We start from the raw sequence: 22,946 nt of genomic DNA, 5'->3' as shown, positions 1-22,946 counted from the left end.
TATGATAAATATTTGACTTGTTCTTAATTATGTGTTCTTAATTCTTGTTTTAATATTCCAGGATATTGATTCAAGTTAATGCTCTTATTCAGAGGAGGAAAAGACCCTATCTAAGAGTAAATTTTTCGTAATTAATCGGAGTTGATTGCACGCCTAGAGATAGGGTGATAAAATTTTGCCGGATTAGGGTGAAACCTAATAAGGGGATCCATAGATCGAGTTAATGCAACACTAGGGTGTTAATTAGAAAGAGATTTCAATTAATCAACCTAGGGTTAGACGTTATTAGTCTCGAGAGAGATAATAGTATAACTTAGGGTTTTCTACGGATCGAGTCAAATGAATAAATCATCTGATTCAGAGTCAAATAACAAGTGAAGTCTAGGTGGATTTTTCCTTGGGTATTGTCTTAATAAATCGAATTTTCCCAAAAGTTTTTCCCCAATTTCTCTCTGTGCATCCTTAGTTTAGTTAATTAGTTTAGATAAATAAACCCCTTAATTTTAGGCTAGATAATAAAAAGGAAGTAATTACTAGTACTCTTGGTTCCTTTGGGTTCGACAATTCGGTCTTACTAAAGCTATACTACTGTTCGATAGGTACACTTGCCTTCATCATGATAATAGTTTGTTTCAAGAATGATTAATTATAAATCTTTAAAACCTGTCGTGAATATCACGTATTAATATAAGCACAAAAGATATAACAGTGAAATGTGAAATTATCTTTATTTATTTATTCATCATTTAAATACATAGAAAACAGTTACATGTTTACTACAATATGCACACATTTCCAAGAAAAGCACTAGTGCTGTATAGAGGCACCGAAGTGTAAACAGAGACACCAAAGTGCAAATAAAGAGCACAGAAGTGCTAATCAGAGATCCAATTTCGTTATAAATTCGTTTCTCATTCTATCGATCTCAATATCATCAATTCCAAGCTAATTTCATAATTTCTCCAAGTTACATCTTTTTCAATTTAGTCCTCTATCTCTTTAATAAATTAAATTCATACCAATATGATTCTATCAGTCACAATCAACTATAAATTGATTAAATATCTTAAATTTCAATTCATCATATTCAATTTATTAGTGAATTTATCATTTCTTTATGATTTAGTCCATATCTTACATTTTGTTCCAAATTGCAAACAGTTTAAAATTACTATCTAACAAACACAAATTCATAATTAAATTATATAAAATTTAAATACAATTATTCCATATGGACTTACTAGAAAAAAATCAGCAATTAACAATATGTTAAGGACTAATCTGCAAAGTTACCTTTTTCACTATTATCAACAGTTTGATCCAAATCGCGGTATATAAAATTATTCAATTAAATTTACAAATTCAAAATACCTTATAAAAGCCTAATTTAACCATATATTCGCTTTCATTTTTGACTTATAGTTTTACATTTTATTTAATTTAGTCCCAAAATCCGAATTAGTTATAACTTTCAAATTTGAGCTTCAATTTACAATCGACTCAATTACATCCTTATAAAGCCCTATATTATATATAATTATAGAAATTTAATATCAATTTTGAATTTTATACACTTTAGTTCCTAAGTTCAAAAATTAACAATTAAACTTTACAAACTAGTCCTTTTTCATATCTAGGCTCAAAATTTAACAAATTAACACCAATTTCATCAAGAATTCATCAATGGTAACTTTTTAAAACTTTAATAGTTTTAAAATATAAAATACGGGTTAGCTAAATCCAACTACAACGATATTAAAAATATAAAATTTACGAAAAATGGACTCGATTTGGACTTACATGCAATGGCCGAATGTTTGAAGTATTTGGAGTTTTTCTTTCTTCTTCAATGGTGAAAATTCGGTGGATTTTGGTGAAAGAAAGATGATGATAGCCTTTTTCTTTTGTTTTTATTATCATTTTAACATTTAATATTATATTTAGTTAAAATTCCAATAAGTAAATCACCCAAATTTAAGCACCAACCGTCCACTATTAGTAAAAATGGCCTAATTGCAACTTTTACCCTTATTATAATATTATTTAGACCTTTTATCAATCAAAAAACTGTAACAATTAATTTTTACAATTTTTTTGATTTAGTCCTTGTAACACAATTAATCATTAATTCGAAAAAATTACCTATCCGAAATTCAATTCACTTGTATAACAATTCCGTAAACATTTAATAAACATATTTATGGACTCAGTGCGGAAACGAGATCCCGATACCTCACTTTTCGACAACATTGACTTTAGGGTCTCTACATTTGTACCTTATTTAACTATCAAATTAACAAAATTAAAGGACCACACTCTAATTAAATTTCATACTAACCTCATAAATATTAAATAATAATATTTACAGACTCGATTATCAAAAAATAAGGTTTCAAAATCACCATTTTTGACACTACTGAAAAACAGAATGTTATAGTCATGACACAGAAGCCTGAAGTCTAATGGGTGAAAAGTTGGAAGGGCAATTTTGTGTGCAAACAAGCTTAAATCACTTTTCATTTAAAGGACATACTTGTCAATGTTAGGTTAAATGTTAGTAGACTATAAATACTACTTTATAAGCTTTTGAGAGTAATTTTTTTGTGGCTAAACATTTTTCTTTACTTTCCATATTTTTAGATTAGGTTTATTTTCTTCTTATTTTTAGATTAAGTTTTCCCTTTCTTTTTAGAATAATTTTTTTTGTTGTTTTATTTCTTCTTTATTGTTAAAGACTTCTGTAAATAGAGATGGATCAAGCTTTTGGATGTCATTGATTCTACATCTAAATGAGCAATTCTTACCCTTACCTTTAAATTGTGCATATCAATTATTTGATGAAATGTCATTTTGGGTTTTAACGTTTCTTATGTGTTGATATTACTTGTTGGTTAATTGATGAATTGATTATTAGATTAAGTTAATATCTATGCTTGATTGTTCTTTTATATCGAAATGCTTCATACGTTACAATTGACACTTTTAGTGGAAAATCTAGATAAACGAGATCGAAAAGAGAGTTTATCGTTAGATAGTTCGATATAATTGTGTCAAATAGTGAGACAAATAGGATATTTATATGCTTAGATGAGACCGAGAGGGGAGCTTAAATAGTATCTTTTAGTCTAGGATGAGACCGAGAAGAGATTCCTAGCTAAGAGTGGCAAACAATATAATCGATATAGGTTTATTATCTTAGTTAGTTATTAACAAATCAATTGACCATCGTTTTAATATTTTATATTGTCTAAAATAATAGGAAAAAAATTTACCTTAGTTTGTTTAATTGATAATTTAAATTTAGTTTATAAACAATTTATATTTGGATTTGCACTAATAATTTCTAACTTGATAGATTAATAATTGCTTAACTTATAATTAACTTGATAAACACATTTACCAATTTGGCAATCCCTTGGGTTCTATCATTGGAATACTCAGAGTGTTCCATTGTAACATTTATATATATTACAGCTAACCTATTACAATTGCAGTAAAAGCAGCTTTTAATTCTTTATATTTTGTGCTAATTCTCTGCTTGGCATTCGTACGCCGTGGTGCGGTCAAGTTGTTGGAGTTCTTATATGAATTCAAGTACTAGCTTAATTCATGTACTAGCTTATTGAAGATGTATAATGCAACTAACACAATTCTTGAAAATTTAAAAAGACAACTCTTAACTATTCTTAGTGAGGTGATAGTTATAATACATATAATAGATTGAGATTATTTTGAGTTTTTTTTTTATTTTGCATATGATGAAGGAAGCTATGGGGATTATTGATAATATTTTTCAAGATTTACAATGTCATTCTAAAGATATATTAAATATCATAAGTCTATTCTCGACAACAAAAGATTTAATTCAAAAGTTGAGAGACAATGGATGGAATGAATTGTTGAACAATGTAAGTTTCATCTATATATTTTTATTTGTCACTAAACTTTATACTTTATTTTGGTTGATTAAATTAGAATGAGAATGATAAAATACTTGTGTTTAATGTGTCTAACTTAAGTGTGATTCAGGATTATGTAAATAAATATTTGAATATCTTATTAATATACGTAATGAAATTCAGAGGACTTATATTAAAGCCATGCCATATTAATTTATTCTTTTAGGATATCTTGTTTCTAATTAAGAAAAAAAACATCCTCATTATTTTCAACTATCACAGTTTGAATAATTTTCTTGGTTAGAATATTGGCCTTTTAAAGATGCAATATTTTCTTCCCTAAGATTACGAACCACAGTTATACAAAAAAAGATCCAATATTTTGTTTGCCATGTTTTCTTTGTAATAGCAATCCAAAGAGTCATTTTGGATTAATTATATTTACTCATAATGACTTTAGTAATTGAAAAAAAAAAGGTATATAAAGGGGACAAAATTGTGCTTTTCTGACACATATGGGTAAAGATCTAAATTTACCATATAACAATGCACAAAGAGCTTATGTTGATTTAATGAATCAAATCTAGCATATTGAAGCATCATGTCATAAGCAAACAACACAAAAAATTACAACCAATCATTTACGTCTTAAAGCTAGTATTGGCATTGTTCATTGGTTGATGTTTTAAGGTTGTACTTTTAGAGATTATGATGAAGTGTAGGATAAAATAATCGTGGAAACTTTCTTGAATTCTTAACCTTATTTGCATATTTTGATAAAAAAGTTAAAGATGTTGTGAAAAGTTCTCCATTAAATGCTATTTATATTTCTTCAACAACACAAAAAGAGATATTGCAAATATATGCTAATAGAGTTTGTAATGCAATTTGTGAAGAAATTGATATTTTTTTATATTATCATGGAAGAAGCAAAAGATGAGTCAAGAAAAGAGAAAATATCATTTTTTTTTTAAGATTTGTCAATAAGGAAAAATTGGTAAACGGAAGATTTTTTATATAGTCCATGTTAAAGATACTGCAATATTGATTTTGAAGAATGAGACTTTTAATGTTCTTTTGCAACATAGTTTTGATATACAAACTCTTCGAGGTCAAAATTATGATGGAGAAAGTAATATTAGTGGGGAATTCAATGGTTTGCAAGCTTTAATTCTGAATGAGTGTAAATATGTTTCTTATGTTTATTGTTTTTCTCATTATCTTTAGTTAGTATTGGTTGCAGTAGATAGAAAAGTATTTGAAGTGAATCAAAACTTCAAGGACTTGTATGATATTAATCATATAGCTTCTTCTTCTTCCAAACATAATGATGAACTACAAAAAGCTCAAACATATGTCATAAATCGTTAAGTGCCCATCAATGAGTTAGAAATTGCAATATGTATAAATCAAATTGGCATTTTACAGCATCCTGGTGAGATTTGATGGAGTTCTTATTTGAATTCAATACTAGCTTACTGAAGATATATAATACAACTAACACAATTCTTGAAAATTTAAAAATACAACTCCTAAATATTCTAAGGTAGGAGATGCTCATAGTACGTATAATACTAGCTACGGTGACTATTGATAATCTTTTTCAAGCTTTATGTCATTCTAAAGATATATCATAAGTCTAGTCTCAACAACAAAAAATTTAATTCAAAAGTTGAGAGACAATGAATGGGATGAATTGTTGAACAATGTGATATCTTTCTGTAAAACTTGGGAGTTGGATGTTCTAGATATGAATGCTTGATACATTGTAGGTTGTGGGCGTAAAAAGAAAGAAGAAGTTACAATAGAGCATCGTTATCGAGTGGATATATATTGTACTACAATAGATAATCAATTGCAAGAATTGAACTATAGATTTAACGAACATATTGTTGAGCAACTCAAATCCCAAAGAGTTCTTCAAATTATTTGATATTGCTAAAATAAACTATACTCTTATAAATAAGTTCTATTTAGAAGAATTTTCTCAACAAGAGAAAGAATGACTTCCATACGAATTGAGACATTATGAGCTTGATGTGTCTCACCATCCTCAATTAAGAAAAATATCAACACTTTTTGACTTTGTAGACACTTAGTTGAGAGCGGAAAGTTGTGTATCATCTCGTTGATAGATTGATCTATCTTATGTTGACTCTTTTAGTTTCAACTACATCTACAGAACATTTTTTTTTTTGCTATGAAGATTATGAAGACTTGAATTTGTAGAAAAGATAGAAGATTTGACTTTTTGAGAAATTCTTTAGTTGTTTATGTTGAGAAAAAAATTGTAAAAAAAAAATTAATGTAAATGAAATAATTGATGAGTTTAATGTGAGGAAAGAACAAAGAGTACAATTCAAATAATTTATTTTAATTTAATAATATATTTCATTTAATTATTTTACTTAATTTTTATTTCTAAAAAATTACTATTTTTAATATTTTAGCCCTCTTTAATGAATTGTTAGGCTTTACGTTACACTATCAAATCTCACTGCCATAATTATTTTTAATATCATCGTTCATCTAAATGCACCTTTAATCTCACCACCTATTCACATATGTGTTTGGATCCAATTATAGTTGTAATGGTGAGGTGAGGTTAAAAATGAAAATTAAAGATATTAAATTAAATTATATATGTAAAATAAATAATTTTATTAATAAATAGTTTAATTTATTAATTACATTTGTATTTTTATTATTATGCATATATATGCTTATTTATTATTAATCCGTATAATTTTATAATAATGAAATTTATATATCTACTAAATTATTATAAAACTCAAAACTATATATTTTACTTAATAAAAATATTGAATTATTATATAACTTTTTGTTTATATATTTATTTTGAAATGTAATTTATATTAAATGATAATCAAAAATATATTTATTAGATCATTATATAAAAGTCATTAAATTATTATATAATAAAATATATAATATATTTAATTTTTAAATTTATTTTATCATATAATATAGGTAATTTTATTTTATTTTTAAATTAATACTTTATTATTAGAACAAGAAAAAACATAACAATCAAGTAGAGCTTCAGCCACTATTAAGTTGTAGAACACACCCAACAAAAGTAAAATAACATTAAAAATCAAATCAAATTAAATGACACCCGAGGCCGTGAAACAGTCATCATGTCCTTTTGTGGGTGGTGGCCGTGCGTTTTCTTCTTAAACAGAGTTGTGCTTAGACTCGTATTTCTCCCCATCTCCCCACAATGCATATGCTTCCTCTCCATGGATTGCATCATCCCCAGTTTGCAACTCCTCCTCACTCAACCTCAGTGGAACCACCAAGCTTATCAACAAGCATATTATGCTCGTCATGGTTGCATGCACGAACACCACAAACAAGATCCCTAACAATTGAACACCCAATTGCCTGAACCCTGCTGTTGTACGACCGTCATGGAATCCGTAGAAAAGACCGATGTAGTGCTGCCAATCGGTCACCATGTAGAAAAGCCGGTTGAACTTAGGCACCGCGAACACGCCAGTCAGAATCCCTCCTAAGCTGCCTGCCACCGCGTGCGTATGGAACACAGCCATCGTGTCATCCACTTGCTTCAGAAACCATACCTTCTTGTGTAGGACGATCATTGTGTACCATGGGATGCTACCAGACATCATTCCCATCAATATTGCTGCCCATCCTTGCACCACTCCTAAATTATAGAAATTGCACTTCGTTCAGTAGGCAAAAATAGATGTGACATATTATTGCTACTATATTTAATGGTTCATGGTTTTTATGTACCTGCTGCTGGGGTGATGCAAACTAGACCAGTGATCATGCCTTGAGTGGCTCCAACCACGGAGGGTTTCCCAAAGAAAATACAGTCAAGTATGAGCCATGTCAATAAGCTAGTGGCAGTGCAAACGTGGGTGTTAAGGACGGCCAACGAAGCGTCCGTACTGACAGTATACGGATCGCCACCATTGAAACCGGTCCATCCCATCCAAAGCAGTCCAGCCCCTGCAAGCATCAGCAGGATGTTGTTTGGTGGGAACCTCTCCCTGTCCTTTGTAGTCCTTGGTCCAACCTTCACCATTATTTACAACAATCGAATCAAATCAACTTCAGCCCAATAGTAATCACTGAGTAATGTATTATAAAAACTTACCCAGTAAGCTGCAGTGAAACCAGCTACACCAGACGATAAATGAATAACATATCCTCCAGAATAATCAATAAGGCCACGCTTAGCCAGCCACCCTCCAGGGCACCAAATACTGTAGGCAGTGATTGTGTAGGAAAACGTCACCCAGAGTGGCACAAACAACATCCATGCAAGGAAATTCATCCTTCCAAGCAATGCCCCGGCTATGAGAATCAAAGTGATAGCTGCAAACACGAACTGGAAATATATCATGGTTGCATTTGGCAAATAGCCAAGAAAGGCCCTGTCAATGAGATACTGAGCGTCCAAGGACACGTTAGGCATCCCTAGGAAGGGAATGAACTTGTCCCCGAAAGACATACGGTACCCCCACCCGACCCAACAAATAAGGACAGCAGCAAAGGCGTAAAGGGCCATGAAAGCCGAGTTGACAGCCCATTTCTTCTTCACAATGCTCCCGTATAGTATCACGAGTCCCGGAACACTTTGGAGCCCCACCAGGGTGGCTGCGGTGAGCTGCCAAGAATTGTCTCCTTTGTTCAACCAAGGTGGGCTAGCCTCATCGGGATGCAAGTTCGAGGGTAGAGACATCTGGTTCTGGTCGGAGTCCGGTAATATTTAGATGAACACAATCAGGATTGAAGGGAAGAGGAGCGTGGAGAGAGTGATTATATAACCAAGTTTGGCTGGATAAAATGTCTTTTTCGTTGTAAATTTCTTGTCTAAGCTGTGACCTTGGTTTATTGATGTGTTTGGGTAAGTGGACGGAGAATCCAACAGCAGCCAACTGTGAACAGTGGAATCTCCGACAAAATATTAGTCGGACCTTATTTGGGGTTTATATGATACTTCCTAAGGACAAATAATTCATTAGGCACTTGGCATTTTTCTGTGTTTAAAATACTCTATTGGTTCGCAAACCTAAAATGTAAGAAGTGTTGAGAAAGAGGAATGTAAAATTGAAATATGGATTGTTAAAAAACAGTAAAATGGAAGAAAAAATATTGAAATGTTTGAAGAGATGAATGCCGTTCCACTGAATTTTAATATAAATTCATCAACGGGATTAACAAAATATGTTATTCTGTTGCATCATTTAAAAGTGAATAAGATATATGGTTTTATTGTAATTTAAACTAACATTAATAATATTTTTTTTTAAAAAAACTATTCCAGATTGAGCTCATATTAAAAAAAGTAAACCAAACAATAAAATCCATATACAAGCTAATTATACTAAGAACCGGCCCACTATTTCAACAGGCCCCTAAATAAAACAAAACTTCAATAATCGGACCTAAAGAATTCAAATGACCAGAGCAAAAAATCTAGATATTATAATAGAACAGTCTAGAATAGCATTTATTGTGCCGAACCAATGCCCAATCAAGTTCTCTGAAATCTAACGCGACAACGGGATGATAATACGATATGATGACAATGCTGCCGTTGTCATTGATCAAGAAGGAAATCCAAAAGGAACTCGAATTTTTGGTGCGATCGCCCGGGAATTGAGACAGTTAAATTTCACTAAAATAGTTTCATTAGCTCTTGAGGTATTATAAGACGAGACCCAAGTATAGTTAGAGTATTTAGAGTATTTAAATGGCATAGATTAATTAGTAGATTGTGTCTCACGATATACCTTTACTAAGTAAAAAAAAGACCACGTTGGTTATATCAAAATTCGAGCAACAAAATTTTAGTTTACCATGGGTAAGGACACTATTGTTGACATAACAACCTCTATACGAAATTCGATATGAATAGAAAAGGAACGATTCAAATAGGATCTACTAACATCATCGAAAACATTGTTAAAATACTTTTACGAGAAGGTTTTATCGATAACGTAAGGAAACATCGGAACACAACAAATATTTTTGGTTTTAACCCTACGACATAGACGGAATAGAAAAGGACCACATAGAACTATTTTAAATTTACGACGGATCGATCGGCCAGTCTCTGAATCTATTCTAACTATTAACAAATTCCTAGGATTTTAGGCGGGATGGGGATTGTAATTCTTTCTACTTCTGGGGTATAATGACGAATCCGGAGGCTCGACTAGAAGGAATCGGTGGAGAAATTTTGTGTTATATATGGTAATCTGTCTCCGGTATACGAATTGTATCCGAAACTCTCCATTTGTGCAAAAAAAAAAGAAAAAAGCACGGGTTGTCTAATAGAACTCCTCCTGTCCTACGGTAGTTGATATGTCAAGGAAGTTTTACCTGAAATAAAAGAACAAAAAAATGAATAAAAAAATATTTAATTTAATTAGTAAATCACTCCTACTCCGGATTCCTTTAGATAATGAAGATCTGATTTTAGGTTATGTTTTGGGAGAGTTTTACCAACGTGGGATAGAGTCAACAAAAGTGAAGTAAGTGCTTATGATTCAACCATGGGGGCGTATAATTTATAGACTTCGCAACAAGGATTCGAACGATTAGGTAGTTTTTTCAACTTCAAGATTTCTTTCGGGGGGATCCAATTCAAATTTCAAGAAATTTATTTTCTTCCAATAAGCGAATTCGAAAAAATTTAAGGAATAACAACTATGAAAATAAGGGCTTCCGTTCGTAAAATTTGTGAAAAATGTCGCCTAATCCGTAGGAGGGGACGAATTATCATAATTTGTTTTAACCCGAGACATAAACAAAGACAAGGATAATCTTTCTATTTTAAAAGAACTCCGAAAGAAAAGAAACTAATCTTAAAGAAAGCGATAAACAAATAAAAATAGAAGATCTGTTTTGACATGAAATGGATATATCCATATATCTCGACTTATCTTTATGAAATGATAAAATATGGCAAAACTTATACCAAAAGTTGGTTCACGAGGAATGGGCGCAGAGTGCACGGAAAAGTGCACGAGAATACCAAAAGGAGTTATTCATGTTCAAGCAAGTTTCAACAATACCATTGTTATTTATTCTGTATGTACGGGTCGGGTAATCTCTTGGTCCTCCGCTAGCACTTGTGGATTCAAGGGTACAAGAAGGGGACCCTTTTGCTTCTCAAACCGCAGCGGAAATGCTATTCGAGCAAGAGTAGACCAAGGTATGCAACGAGCGGAAGTTATGATAAAGGGTCCCGGTCTCGAAAGAGATGCATCATTACGAGCTATTCGTAGAAGTGGTATACTATTAAGTTTCAGACGGATGTAACCCCTATGCCACATAATGGCTGAGGCCTCCTAAAAAAGACGTGTGTAGAAATAAACACTAAAGAGATTTCAAGAGAAATAAATGATTCAATGATCGATCAAATAAAATAATATTACTATGGTTCGAGAGAAAGTAAAAGTCTCTACTTGACTCGAACACGACAAAGGAAGTGTGTTGAATCAAGAAGATAGTAAGCGCCTTTATTATGGACGCTTTATTCATCTCCACTTATGAAAGGCCGTTTAGCACAATAGGCATTATGATGCGAAGAGCTTTGCTTGGAGAACTAGAAGGAACATGCATTACACGTGCAAAATCGAGAAAATACCCCACGAATATTCTACCATAGTAGGTATTCAAGAATTAGTCCATGAAATTTTAATGAATTTGAAAAAAATTGTATTGAGAGGGAATTTGTATAGAACTCGTAACGCCTTTATTTGTGCCAAGGGTCCTGAATATGTAACTGCTCAAGACATCATCTTACCACCTTCTGTGGAAATCGTTGATAATACACAGCATGTAGCCAACCTAACCGAACCAATTGATTTGTGTATTGGATTACAAATCGAGAGAAATAGAGGATACAGTATAAAAAACGCCAAAGAACTTTCACGACGGAAGTTATCCCATCAATCCATCATTTCATTGCTTTTGACGATTTCACTCCATCAGGAAGCTTTTGCGCTCAAAACCTTTCATTTTATTTTGTTTTGAAACTTCCCATTCTTCTCTCTTCTCCACCGAAAACCTTTCTAATCTGGTTCACACTCCCATTCTCGTCTCATTTGTTCTTCAGCATACTCAGGGACTGCCCTTTCTAGGTATATTTCTTCATTTCTTCTTAGAGTTTCTGTTGCCAGGATGTGTGCAAGAATATTAGCAGATCTCCATATATGTTCGAATTTAATATTAATGGATTCCTTTATTTGTTGTTGGATGTCATATATATATGCTCCTATCAGTGACCGATCTTGACTTTTTGTGTTGCATTTCTTTATTATTACGAGAGAGTCTCCTTCGAAAATGATTGACTGCCATCTCTTTTCGACTCCAATTTGTACCGCTTTCTAACAGGCTGTGGCTTCAGCAGCAAATGCAGAGACGATACCTTGGTGGATTTCTGAATATGATAGAAGAACTGTCCCATTCGCATCTCGAGCCACAATACCTGAAGCAAACAGTTTTGACCTTCATTGTAGGCACCGTCAAAGTTAATTTTTATGAACTCGCCATTTGGGTGTCTCAATTTACTCGGTTTTGTTATTTTAACTATCTTTCTTCTTTCGAAACCATTAAGTTCATTTATGTAACTATTGATAAAGTTTGCGATGTCCGTCCTAGTACTAACTTTATCCTCATGTATTCTTTTGTTTCAGTCTCCACATATGGCCCAGAGTGCGCAGCAGAAAAGGGAATATTGACAAGGGGTTAGCTGATTAAACACCCAGGTAAGCCACTGTTCAAAGTCCATGTTTTTTATCATTACAATATGCCGTAGTGATAATGATTTCCATGTTTCCACTGTAACAGGGCATTCTCGAAATAAGTGGTCCATTGTCTCAGCTCTTTCACCACACCTGGGACAACTTGTATTGATTGCTAGCTTCCTGTATTGCATGTTTACTTTTGTAGGTAGATAGTTTCATGAAAGTCTCCAAATTGTAATCTTTATTTTTGTTGGTATATGTAAAGTCCAAAGCTTTTTGTAGAAATTCCTGTAGATGGTTTGTAAAGCATAAGCTCTAGGATTTTCATTAGTATTTTGTAATAGTTTAGAGGAACTTCAGACCGAGAATTCACCCGACGATTCACTCCCCCAGATAAGGAAGTCATCATGAGGTGTTTGTACCAAGGGGATTCGAAGAATTCTTTCAGCATCTTCTTCTACGAAGGTATTCTTTATCAACTCCCTTTTCCACAATCTATTGCTGTCAATCAACTCATTAACTTTAACATCACGCATATGATTAATCACAGTAGATAATCTGAAATTAACTGCATTTGGAATCCACGCATCATCGTTGATAGATATATTCATACCCGTTCTAACCCTCCAACATAGTCCCTTTGCCAACGTCGCTTTCGCTGCCCAAATACTTTTCCACACATAAGAACCAGAATTGTCCAATCGAGACTCTAAAAAATGATCCTTCAGAAAATATTTGGCTTTAAATACTTGCATAACAAGAGCATTTTGATTATTAATAAGCCTCTATCCTTGCTTAGCTAATAAAGAAATATTAAATTGGGCTATATTTCTAAAACCCCTACCCCCTCCTTCTTAGAGCTGCACATGACCTTCCATTGACACCAGTGAATTCCTTTTCTTCCTTGGCCTTTCTGCCATCAGAATCGTGCAAAAATACTTTCAAACTCCCCACATAGTGATTTTGGTAAAAGAAAGTATGTCATCGCATAAGTTGGAATTGATTGTAGGACTGATTTAATGAAAACCTCTTTCCCCCTTGAGATAGCAATCGTGTACTCCAGTTTTCAATTCTCTGTTTAATTCTGTCCTTCAGATGTTGAAAAGATTCTTTCTTACGCCTTCCTGCCATATTAGGAAGGCCTAAATATTTTTCCATGTTTGTTTATTGTCTCACTCCCATTTCGTTGGAGATGTCTTCTTTAACTTCTGCTGCTATATTAGAGCTAAAGAAAATCGTGGACTTACTAAAGTTCATACATTGGCCGGAACCTTTCTCATATTCTTTCAAAATGTTTTTAAAGGTCTCTGTTCCTTTCTTCGTAGCTTCACCAAACAAAATACAGTCATCCGTAAACAATAAGTGTGAAATTGTCGGATCACTTCTGCTAGCCTTAACTCCTTTTAGCTCAACCTCTCGTATTGCCAGCCTGATTAGGGATGAAAGTCCCTCACTACAAATCAGAAAAAGAAAGGGACTAAGTGGGTCACCTTATCGGAGTCCTCTAGTAGGTTTGAAAACCCGACCTCTACTACCATTAGTGGAGACTGTATAAGAGACTGTTGAAATACATCTCATGATTAGTGCCACCCATTTCTTTGTGAATCCCATATGAAACATTACTTCTTCCAAATAACCCCATTCAACTCTATCATAGGCTTTACTCATTTCTAGTTTTACTTCCATAAATCCCTTTTTACCCGTTCGTTTTCGACGTAGAGTATGCAGCATTTCATAGGCTATTAGCACATTATCAGATATTAGTTTTCCCGGAACAAACGCACTTTGAGCACTGTCAATACATTTTTCCATAAATACTTGAAGACGATTAGCAACTGTTTTAAAATTAATAATACTAATGTGTATATGGAAGTCTTATTACACTTTTGGACTAACTAGGTGTATCCAAAATTTAGTTAGCCACCTTTTAGATGGGCATTGCGTCCCAATGTAGTGCATTTTGCTCTTTTTTTGTCTCCTGTTATGGTATTTAATTTTATCACTGTAGTAATTAATTTCACTATCACCTCTATTTTAACACTAACCGTAAGTAAATGCACCGCCCATTCAAAGATGCCCTTGATTAATTGATTTTTTAAGCCCTCCACTTAGTGAAAACATGTTAAAGTCAAGTGAAATTGCATGGTAAATTAAGCTTTGAACCAACTATTCCATTTGATTAATCGAACATATCTCACACAACGATTTCAGCAACGGTTAATGCACAATATCCAAAGGCACTATTATGATCATATGTCTATAACCTCTTTTCGTAAGTGTTGTTAAAACCAAATCACTGAGTCCTAGAAGCGACCACACTTCCACTCATATAGGTAGATCCAATCGAGAGTGTTCTCGTAATTATAACACTCCAACAAATTTATGTTATGGGTCTATTAAGAGTATACACTAATCATTCCCTTTATCATTATGAGTATCTAGCACTTTTTATTCTAGGACGATATATTATATATTATTTTAGCTTAAGGGTGTAAAAAGCTTTCAAACTTTTTAATTAAAAAAAAAAGCAATTAAGCCCCTACTTTTTTTTGTACTCAATTGAGTACTTGAACTTTCAAAATGCATAAAAAATGCCCTCAAACTTTTTTAAATAAAAGCAACTAAGCCCCTGTTTTGTTTTTTTTTTTTTTTTTGCACTCAATTGAGTACTTAAACTTTCAAAATGCATAAAAAGACTCTCAAACTTTTCCAAAAAAAATTTAAGCCCCTGCTTTTTTTTCACCCAATTAGGTATTTAAACTACTAAAATGTATCAAAAAAGTTCTTTGACCATTAACTTTAATAGTCAACTGTTAAAGTTAATTGCCCTAATTTTTTTCAGTTAAAGCCACCACGTGTCACAACCACAGATATTTGGAAAAAATGATAAAAAATAAAATCAATAAAATTTATAAAAATATTAATTTTAATAAAATATTTAAATTTTATTAAAATTAGAAAAAATTATAAAAATAGTAAAATTTTGTAAAATTTTATAAATATCGTAAAAATTATAAAATGCATAAAAATCCCTTTAACTATTAAGTTTAACAGTTAACCATTAAAGTTAACGAACCCCAATTTTTTTCAATTAAAGTCACTAGATGTCACAACACAACGTGGCATGAGGCAAAAATGATAAAAATAAAACCAATAAAACTATAGAAAAATTATAAAATGCTTCTTTTGGTACGATAATTTTATAATTTTTTATGAGTTTTATATTTCTTTAGATTTTTTATAATTTTCTTACAACTTTATAAAATTTTATAATATTTTCTATATTTCTATATATTTTAAAATTTTTACGATTTTTATAAAATTTAATTAAAATTTAATAATTTTTTTATTTTTAATTAAAATTTAATAATTTTATAACTTCTATTTATTTTTACTTTTTATAATTTTTTTCCCACATGTTACATCGTGGTTGTGGCATGTGGCTCTTTAATTGAAAAAAATTAGGGCCAGTTAATTTTAACAATCAACTATAAAATTTAACAGTCAAAGGGTCTTTTTGATGACAGTTCAAGTACCCAATTGGGTGCAAATATTAAGGGCTTGTACCTCATCCCAAAATTTTCAACGTAGCTATGTTAATTTTCTATACCATATGGTGAAACTTTATTTTTATTTGTCTTGAAAGTTTACAAGACCAACATCCTCCAATGTTTTTTTAAACCGGACCGATGGTCAAACCGATCAGGCTACTAATTTCAATTCAACCGATTTGATTAAAAAATAATTAAAATTTTAAAAATATCAGTTCAATCGATTTTTAATTGGTTCAATTTCCAATTCAACTGATTTTTAGCCAGTTCAATCAGTTCGTCCAGTTCTCGATCTAATTGACTCAAAAGCACATTTTGAATTAGTATCCCAGTCAGTTCCCGATCCAATTGGTCCGACTGGTCAGTCCGATTCAAATAACATTGGCATCCTCACCATGTTCAATTTTTCATTCTTTCGCAAAAGAATGCTATCAAGAATATTCTTTGTATGATTATCAATTAACAATGATCACTTTATTGTTATTATCATGTCTTTTTCACCAAGTGAGATGTTGTAGAGAGGCTTTAAATCCCGTGATGAAACATGACAACATGTTTACTATTTTTATAGCTTCTTATCGTAGTCAGTATAACATGACTTTTAAAAAAAAACATATACATATAAGGGTGTTTCATATATTTTTAGAACAAAATCATATTAGAGGATAACCAATTGTCCAATCTTTTGACTATAACTTCACGTTTATACACCCTTTATCATGAACTTTATCAGGCATTTTCTGACTGTGATCAAAATCATATTCGTCACTTAAATGGGTCAAATAACATTCATATTGTTATTTTCATACTCATGAGATCTTTTTATTCATGACTTCCAAAGTAAATTTTAAAATTTACTACATCTCAAGATTTTATAGAACCATGAGATTATAGATCATATCTAAGCCATTTATAAAAATAATGTGCACCATCATAAATATTCACAGATGATCTAAATTTAAAATATACGACTATCACGTTCATATTCTCACTAGAATATTTCATATCGAATAGTGATCCTATTATAAGTCAATGTTTTCTCTTATTATATTATGACTACTCCAAACTTTATAACATAGACTAAAAAACCCATTTAGGTTATGGTCATTTTAAATCAACCAAGATAATTCACATTATATAATCATCTATATGACAAACTTTGATTCAATGTATCATTTATCGATGAATATACTTAAATAATGTCTCGTAAATAATATCCAAATTCTAGTTACTAATATCATGATTTAAATAAAATAATAATTAAATATCTCAAGTTCATGAGGAATAAAGAAAACTTTTGTAGTGAAAATTTTCACTCACAATTTGGATGAAATGAATTAATTATTTTAACTTGAACCAAACATCTACATATAATGTACCAATAAGTATAAAAGTTTCTTTTTGAAAAGTCATAACTTTTCATATTTGGAAGTTACCAAATAAACATGACTATTCGGATTTGTAAGCATCGGACAAGCATATGTTTTCGTCTTAATGCACTAACCGAAACATCATTTCCTTGCATTGCTTAAAAATTTCATTAACTTTCTTTATTTCTCCTTTCATGATTGTAAAAAATATATGAATATCATATATATTATATAATTATGTATCAATCATAACTATGCATGTAAAATATCATGTATATAATAAACTAGTAGTTTGCTTTATAAAAAATAATCCACGATACACTAAATTCTTTTTGTATAATATAATTAATCTCAATAACAAATAACCATGAAATTCTATTCATGCAACAATAGTAAACCAGAAATTTGACACACCTCTTATTACTATAAAGATTTCTTTTAAATTAATAATTAGATCACTACCTCAAAGTTGTCACATTACTGATAGCTATTCTCGTAGTACAATGATTGTAATGACATGTGTCGAAACCCTTTTTTTTAAGAGAGAATTTTGAAAACAGGAGTCGCCACCAACTTTTTTAGGTGTGATTGGATCACCTTATAAAACATTTTGGTCTACGAAAAATGTGAGGAAATAGGTTCGGGAGTCGGTTACGCACGAGGAAGGTTTAGCACCCTCGCAATGCCCAAAATTGGTACCAAATTGAATAGTTTTCTATCTTAATGTCGAAAGTTTGAAAGAATTTAAAATAGGATCCTTTTCAAAAACCGGAATGATTTGAGCTGAAAATCGAGATTCTTTCGCTCCAAAAGAGTACAAACATCATATCCAGCATGATTGGACACGATATTCTTAAACTTTCGTAACTAAAATCATCTCGTGATTTACAAAATCTATTTAAAATGATACTTTAGACATTTAGACAAACAGGAAATCGCAACCCAGCATGTTAGGGCACTACTTCCCGAATTCCTAAATATAAAAAACATTGCCTTATTTTTAAAATTCTTTTGAATTAAATGAAATATAAATTTTTTAAAGCAATGATGCATTTAACATATTACAAAAGATCAATATTAAATAAATCAAACTACCTAATACATACTTTAACATTTCATGCAAATATAATATAAAAAATGATAATCACGACATAAAGTACACAATATACATTAACTGTAGCACCCCAAACCCGGCCTAGAAGTTATGGCCGGATCCGACATGCCACATCAAAAACGTAAAAAAAAAAAAAAATTCCATTCTAAGTCCAGAAAATCGTACTTGATGTTCAAAAGATTGATTCATTAAAGGTTAAAGTGAATGGAAGTCATGCACCGTAAGAAACCGGAAAAGAGGTGGTGAGTCCATCGGATTGCTTAAGTACCAAGCTCCCTTCGGATCCAATCCTAGACATGCATACCGCCATTGCCACACCTTAACGTCATGGATATTTCTAGGAAACCGATTTTAGGAAAAGTGATTAATTTTGGAAAATACTTTCATTATGGAAGCTTTGCTTGTTGTCGTGTTATTTTGAAATCAACTGTTGTTTTTGAAAACGCGCCTAAAGCTATCCAATTTCAACAGATTAAATATAAGTATTACCTATCTTAGTAATACATATTAAAACCATAAAAATAATTAAGCGGCCTTATTACATTTAAAAGCCCAAAACTTGAAACGTAAATAAAAGGATGTCCAGTTCACGGAAGAAAATCAAACTTTCGAGCGGGTGGCCACTCGAATTCCCTCACGACTCAAGCCCACTATGGTTGGGGATTTCTGCGTGGATGAAAATAAAAGGGGTGAGTTTGGGGAAACCACATGTGTAAGGAAAACCCATTCAAAGCCCAAGTCAGCTCAAGCCCATTGGGCCTAAGCCCATTCAGTAATGGTGGTCTGGGCGAGCCCTTTTCAGATTACAATAAACGGGCCTTAGCCCTTATTCAGATAACAGTATGGCCCATAGGCCTATTTCAAAATACATGCAACATCAATAACATATGCAAGCCCATTTGGGGAGACTACTCAACCCACCAACCACTACACTCCACCCGTACCAGCCATACACTCCATGTGGGGATAGCTCAACCCACCCAGCCCAACACTCCACAGTTGCAGCATTGCTGCTCAGTTAACAGTAAATTGAGGCAAAGCCTCCAGTACGTGGACAAGCCACTTTCAAGACTTCCTCGTCAATATCCCAATCCCATGCATCGATAATAACAACATGGCATGCAATAAATAACAACATCAAACATGCATTTAAGTCAATTTAACCCTAGGGGTATTTCGGTAATTTATCTCCTAGGGGTAAAACTGTAAATTTTCCACTTTTAAAGGTATTTCAGTAATTTATCTATTTTAGGGTTTTTCATGCATATTCCTACTTTTCACGTACTAACAGAATCACGTACCGAGGGTTCTTACCGAATTGGGCCCGTTGGCCCATCATTCCAATTTTGGCCCATTAAGCCCAAAAATATCGAGGGCATAGAAATCATGCACTTTGCGGTCCAAACATTGCACTTACCAAAAACATTAATCGATTTACCTCACGAGCATTCGCACACTCGCAAATCTACAAAATACCGCTTTTAAGGCATTTGACTTTTCGACTTTTGCCGATCTAGACTAAGAAAGAGGGTGTTAGTTACACACCTATTTGCGACGATATCTTGTGAGATCCACACACGAACGCCTACAATTAAATTACTAACACATTAATCTAACTATTCAAATACGAACTACGTATTAACCCCTTACAATATTCGGCCAACCACACCTACAGATCATAGTAAGCTTATAAAAAATCAATAAGTAACTCATTAACAAATTTTTGTCAATGTTTACCACATAATCATAATTTCACTGCAAGCTGTCTTCCTAAGCAACAGTCACTAAATCATTTATAACTGGAGCTACGAAACTCCAAATCAAGTTCCGTTAATTTTCCCTGAAAATAGACTCATATATCTTCTATCCATAAAATTTTCAGAATTTTTGGTTTATCCAATCAATACCATATTTTTCTCAAAGTTTCCCATGTTTCACTATTTGACTAATCTGACCACTCTTCATTACGAATCAAATTTCTCATTGTACAGAATTCAAAATATGTTATAGTTTATTTCATTTGAAACTAGACTCATTAAGCTTTAATTACATAATTTATTCACCTTCTAACTCATCTCCCACAATTTATGGTGATTTTCCAAAGTCACGTTACTGCTGCTGTCCCAAGCCGATTTATTACCAAATCACTCTTTCACACATAACTTGCATGCATGTTATTTAAACATGTATATCACCAATCAATCATCACATATCTATGATTTTACTTAAGTATAATCTCCATTTCATCATTTTAAAGCACAACATGTTAGCTGATTTTTCCCTTTAACATCTAAGGCACATGCATGCTCATTTGTTTGGCTCAACTTCACCTATCTTCCATTTTTCATCAAAAGAACATGAAACAACAGCCATTTCCTTCATTTTAATTCATGACTAAATGCTTACAACACAACTAAAAACCAAAATATGCTTCAAGAGTTAAGTTAGAATCAAGAAGAACTCATGAACATCAAGATAGAAGCCAACTACCATGAACTTACCTTCAATTTTCTTCCCCAAGTGACCGAACACTCAAGAGCTTTCTCCTCTCCTTTCTCTTCTCTAACTTTCAGCTATGATGAACAAAGATGGACAAAACTTTGTTCTTTTCACCCCTTTTTCTTTTAATAAAACTTCATATTTCATCCATTTAATTCTTTAATACAAAAGACATGAAATTCTTATCATGAAACATTTACCTAACCCATTATCATGAAACATTTACCTAACCCATTATCATGAAACATTTACCTAACCCATTATAATGGAACATTTACCTAACCTATTATCATGGAACATTTACCTAACCTATTATCATGGAACATTTACCTAACCTATTATCATGAAACATTTACCTAACCTATTATCAATTTGTATCAATTTGTACCATAAATTATGGATATCAAGTGTTCATTTTGTCTACAACAACATGATGGCTGGCCACTTCATGTAAAATGGGAGGTTTGTCATGCAAATCCTCCTATTTTGCACTCCTATTTATTTGGCCACTTCAATTTAGCCTATAGCATTTTCAAACATTTTCACATAGGCCCTATTTCATAATTTCACTCCATTTTTCTTATGGAACAAAAATTAACTAAAATTACCGGGTTCTATCTTAAGCTTGGGCCTTCTAGAAGCCCACTAACATAATTAAACCTATGCCAACATTCACAGGATTCCCGAAAATTGGGGCGTTACAACTCTACCCTCCTTAAAGAAATTTCGTCCTCGAAATTTACCTAATCCAAACAGATGAGGGTATTGCTGTTGCATCGTCTCTTCTGGCTCCCAAACTCAGAAGTTTCCCCTTAACTTGTTGAAAACGAGCGACCAAAGACTCATCGTTCAACTACTTTTCCTTAATCTGATCCACCCAGGTTGGCCTCACTTGTAACTCAGCCAACAGACTTCCATCATCATACAGACTCAGACGAGCAAACATTGCTCTTAGATCAGATACAGTTCTACGACTTAGAGCATCAGCTACCACATTAGCTTTGCCTGGGTGATACTCGATCGAGCAGTCATAATCCTTAAGCAACTCAATCCATCTCCTTTGCCTAAGGTTCAGCTCCTTCTGAGTCAACAAATACTTAAGACTCTTATGGTCAGTGTATATAATACACCTTTCTCCGTACAAGTAATGTCTCCAAATTTTAAGTGCAAATATCACTGCTGCCAACTCTAAATCATGAGTCGAATAGTTTCCCTCATGAGGCTTAAGCTATCGTGATACATATGCAACCACCTTACCCTCTTGCATTAACACGCAGCCTAAACCCACGTGTGATGCGTCACTGTACACAGTAAAATCCTTCCCAGACTCCGGTTGAATTAACACAGTGCTTGAAATGAACTTTCTTCAACTTCTCGAAAGCTTCTTACTGCTTCTTAGTCCATACAAATGGTACTCCTTTCCTTATGAGTTTTGTTAGAGGTGCTGCCATCACAGAAAAACCTTCTACAAACCTTCTGTAGTATCCTGCCAGTCCTACGAAACTTCGTATTTTCGACACCGTCCTAGGTGGCTTCCACTCCAAAATTGCTTCAATCTTTCGAAGGCCCACCTTAATCCCTTCGGCAGAGACCACATGTCCTAAGAAGGTTACCTCCTCAACCAAAATTCACACTTGTTGAACTTGCGAAGAGTTCCTTCTCCTTAACACTCATGAAGACTATACGGAGATGCTCATCATGTTTCGCTTCAGTTTGAATATACCAGATATCATCAATAAAGACGACTACGAACTGAT

General features: G+C 32.6%; 2 protein-coding genes across 2 annotated transcripts; one reads left to right on the top strand and one right to left on the bottom strand.

Moving 5' to 3' along the window:
- Positions 1 to 6,900: 6,900 nt before the first annotated feature.
- On the bottom strand, positions 6,901 to 8,680 carry LOC108468794 (ammonium transporter 2 member 5-like). Its single transcript, XM_053031926.1, has 3 exons — positions 8,050 to 8,680; positions 7,683 to 7,968; positions 6,901 to 7,590 (listed from the first exon to the last, which is right to left on the bottom strand). Exons 1-3 carry the CDS (start codon positions 8,635 to 8,637, stop codon positions 7,097 to 7,099), a joined length of 1,368 nt encoding a protein of 455 aa, XP_052887886.1. The 5' UTR covers positions 8,638 to 8,680; the 3' UTR covers positions 6,901 to 7,096.
- A 2,185-nt stretch (positions 8,681 to 10,865) lies between these two features.
- Positions 10,866 to 12,893, top strand: LOC108468793 (30S ribosomal protein S11, chloroplastic-like). The gene is made up of 4 exons (XM_053032104.1): positions 10,866 to 11,196; positions 12,605 to 12,655; positions 12,759 to 12,817; positions 12,861 to 12,893. The coding sequence occupies exons 1-4, from the start codon at positions 10,866 to 10,868 to the stop codon at positions 12,891 to 12,893; spliced, it is 474 nt and encodes a 157-aa protein (XP_052888064.1).
- Positions 12,894 to 22,946: the final 10,053 nt, after the last annotated feature.

The sequence above is a fragment of the Gossypium arboreum genome, chromosome 8 (genome assembly GCF_025698485.1).
Source record: "Gossypium arboreum isolate Shixiya-1 chromosome 8, ASM2569848v2, whole genome shotgun sequence".
In the NCBI taxonomy this organism is placed as follows: domain Eukaryota; kingdom Viridiplantae; phylum Streptophyta; class Magnoliopsida; order Malvales; family Malvaceae; genus Gossypium; species Gossypium arboreum.
This window is presented reverse-complemented; position numbering and strand designations above follow the sequence as displayed.

Excerpts from the sequence above, each read along its gene's own strand:
- LOC108468794 (XM_053031926.1), bottom strand. The coding sequence starts at position 8,637 with ATGTCTCTACCCTCGAACTTGCATCCCGATGAGGCTAGCCCACCTTGG. Across the intron at positions 7,969-8,049 it reads GTTTCACTGCAGCTTACTGG|GTTGGACCAAGGACTACAAA; the intron begins GTAAGTTTTTAT and ends ATAATGGTGAAG. Across the intron at positions 7,591-7,682 it reads TTGCATCACCCCAGCAGCAG|GAGTGGTGCAAGGATGGGCA; the intron begins GTACATAAAAAC and ends TCTATAATTTAG.
- LOC108468793 (XM_053032104.1), top strand. The coding sequence starts at position 10,866 with ATGGCAAAACTTATACCAAAAGTTGGTTCACGAGGAATGGGCGCAGAG. Across the intron at positions 12,656-12,758 it reads AAAGGGAATATTGACAAGGG|GGCATTCTCGAAATAAGTGG; the intron begins GTTAGCTGATTA and ends CCACTGTAACAG. Across the intron at positions 12,818-12,860 it reads CACCACACCTGGGACAACTT|GTAGATAGTTTCATGAAAGT; the intron begins GTATTGATTGCT and ends TTACTTTTGTAG.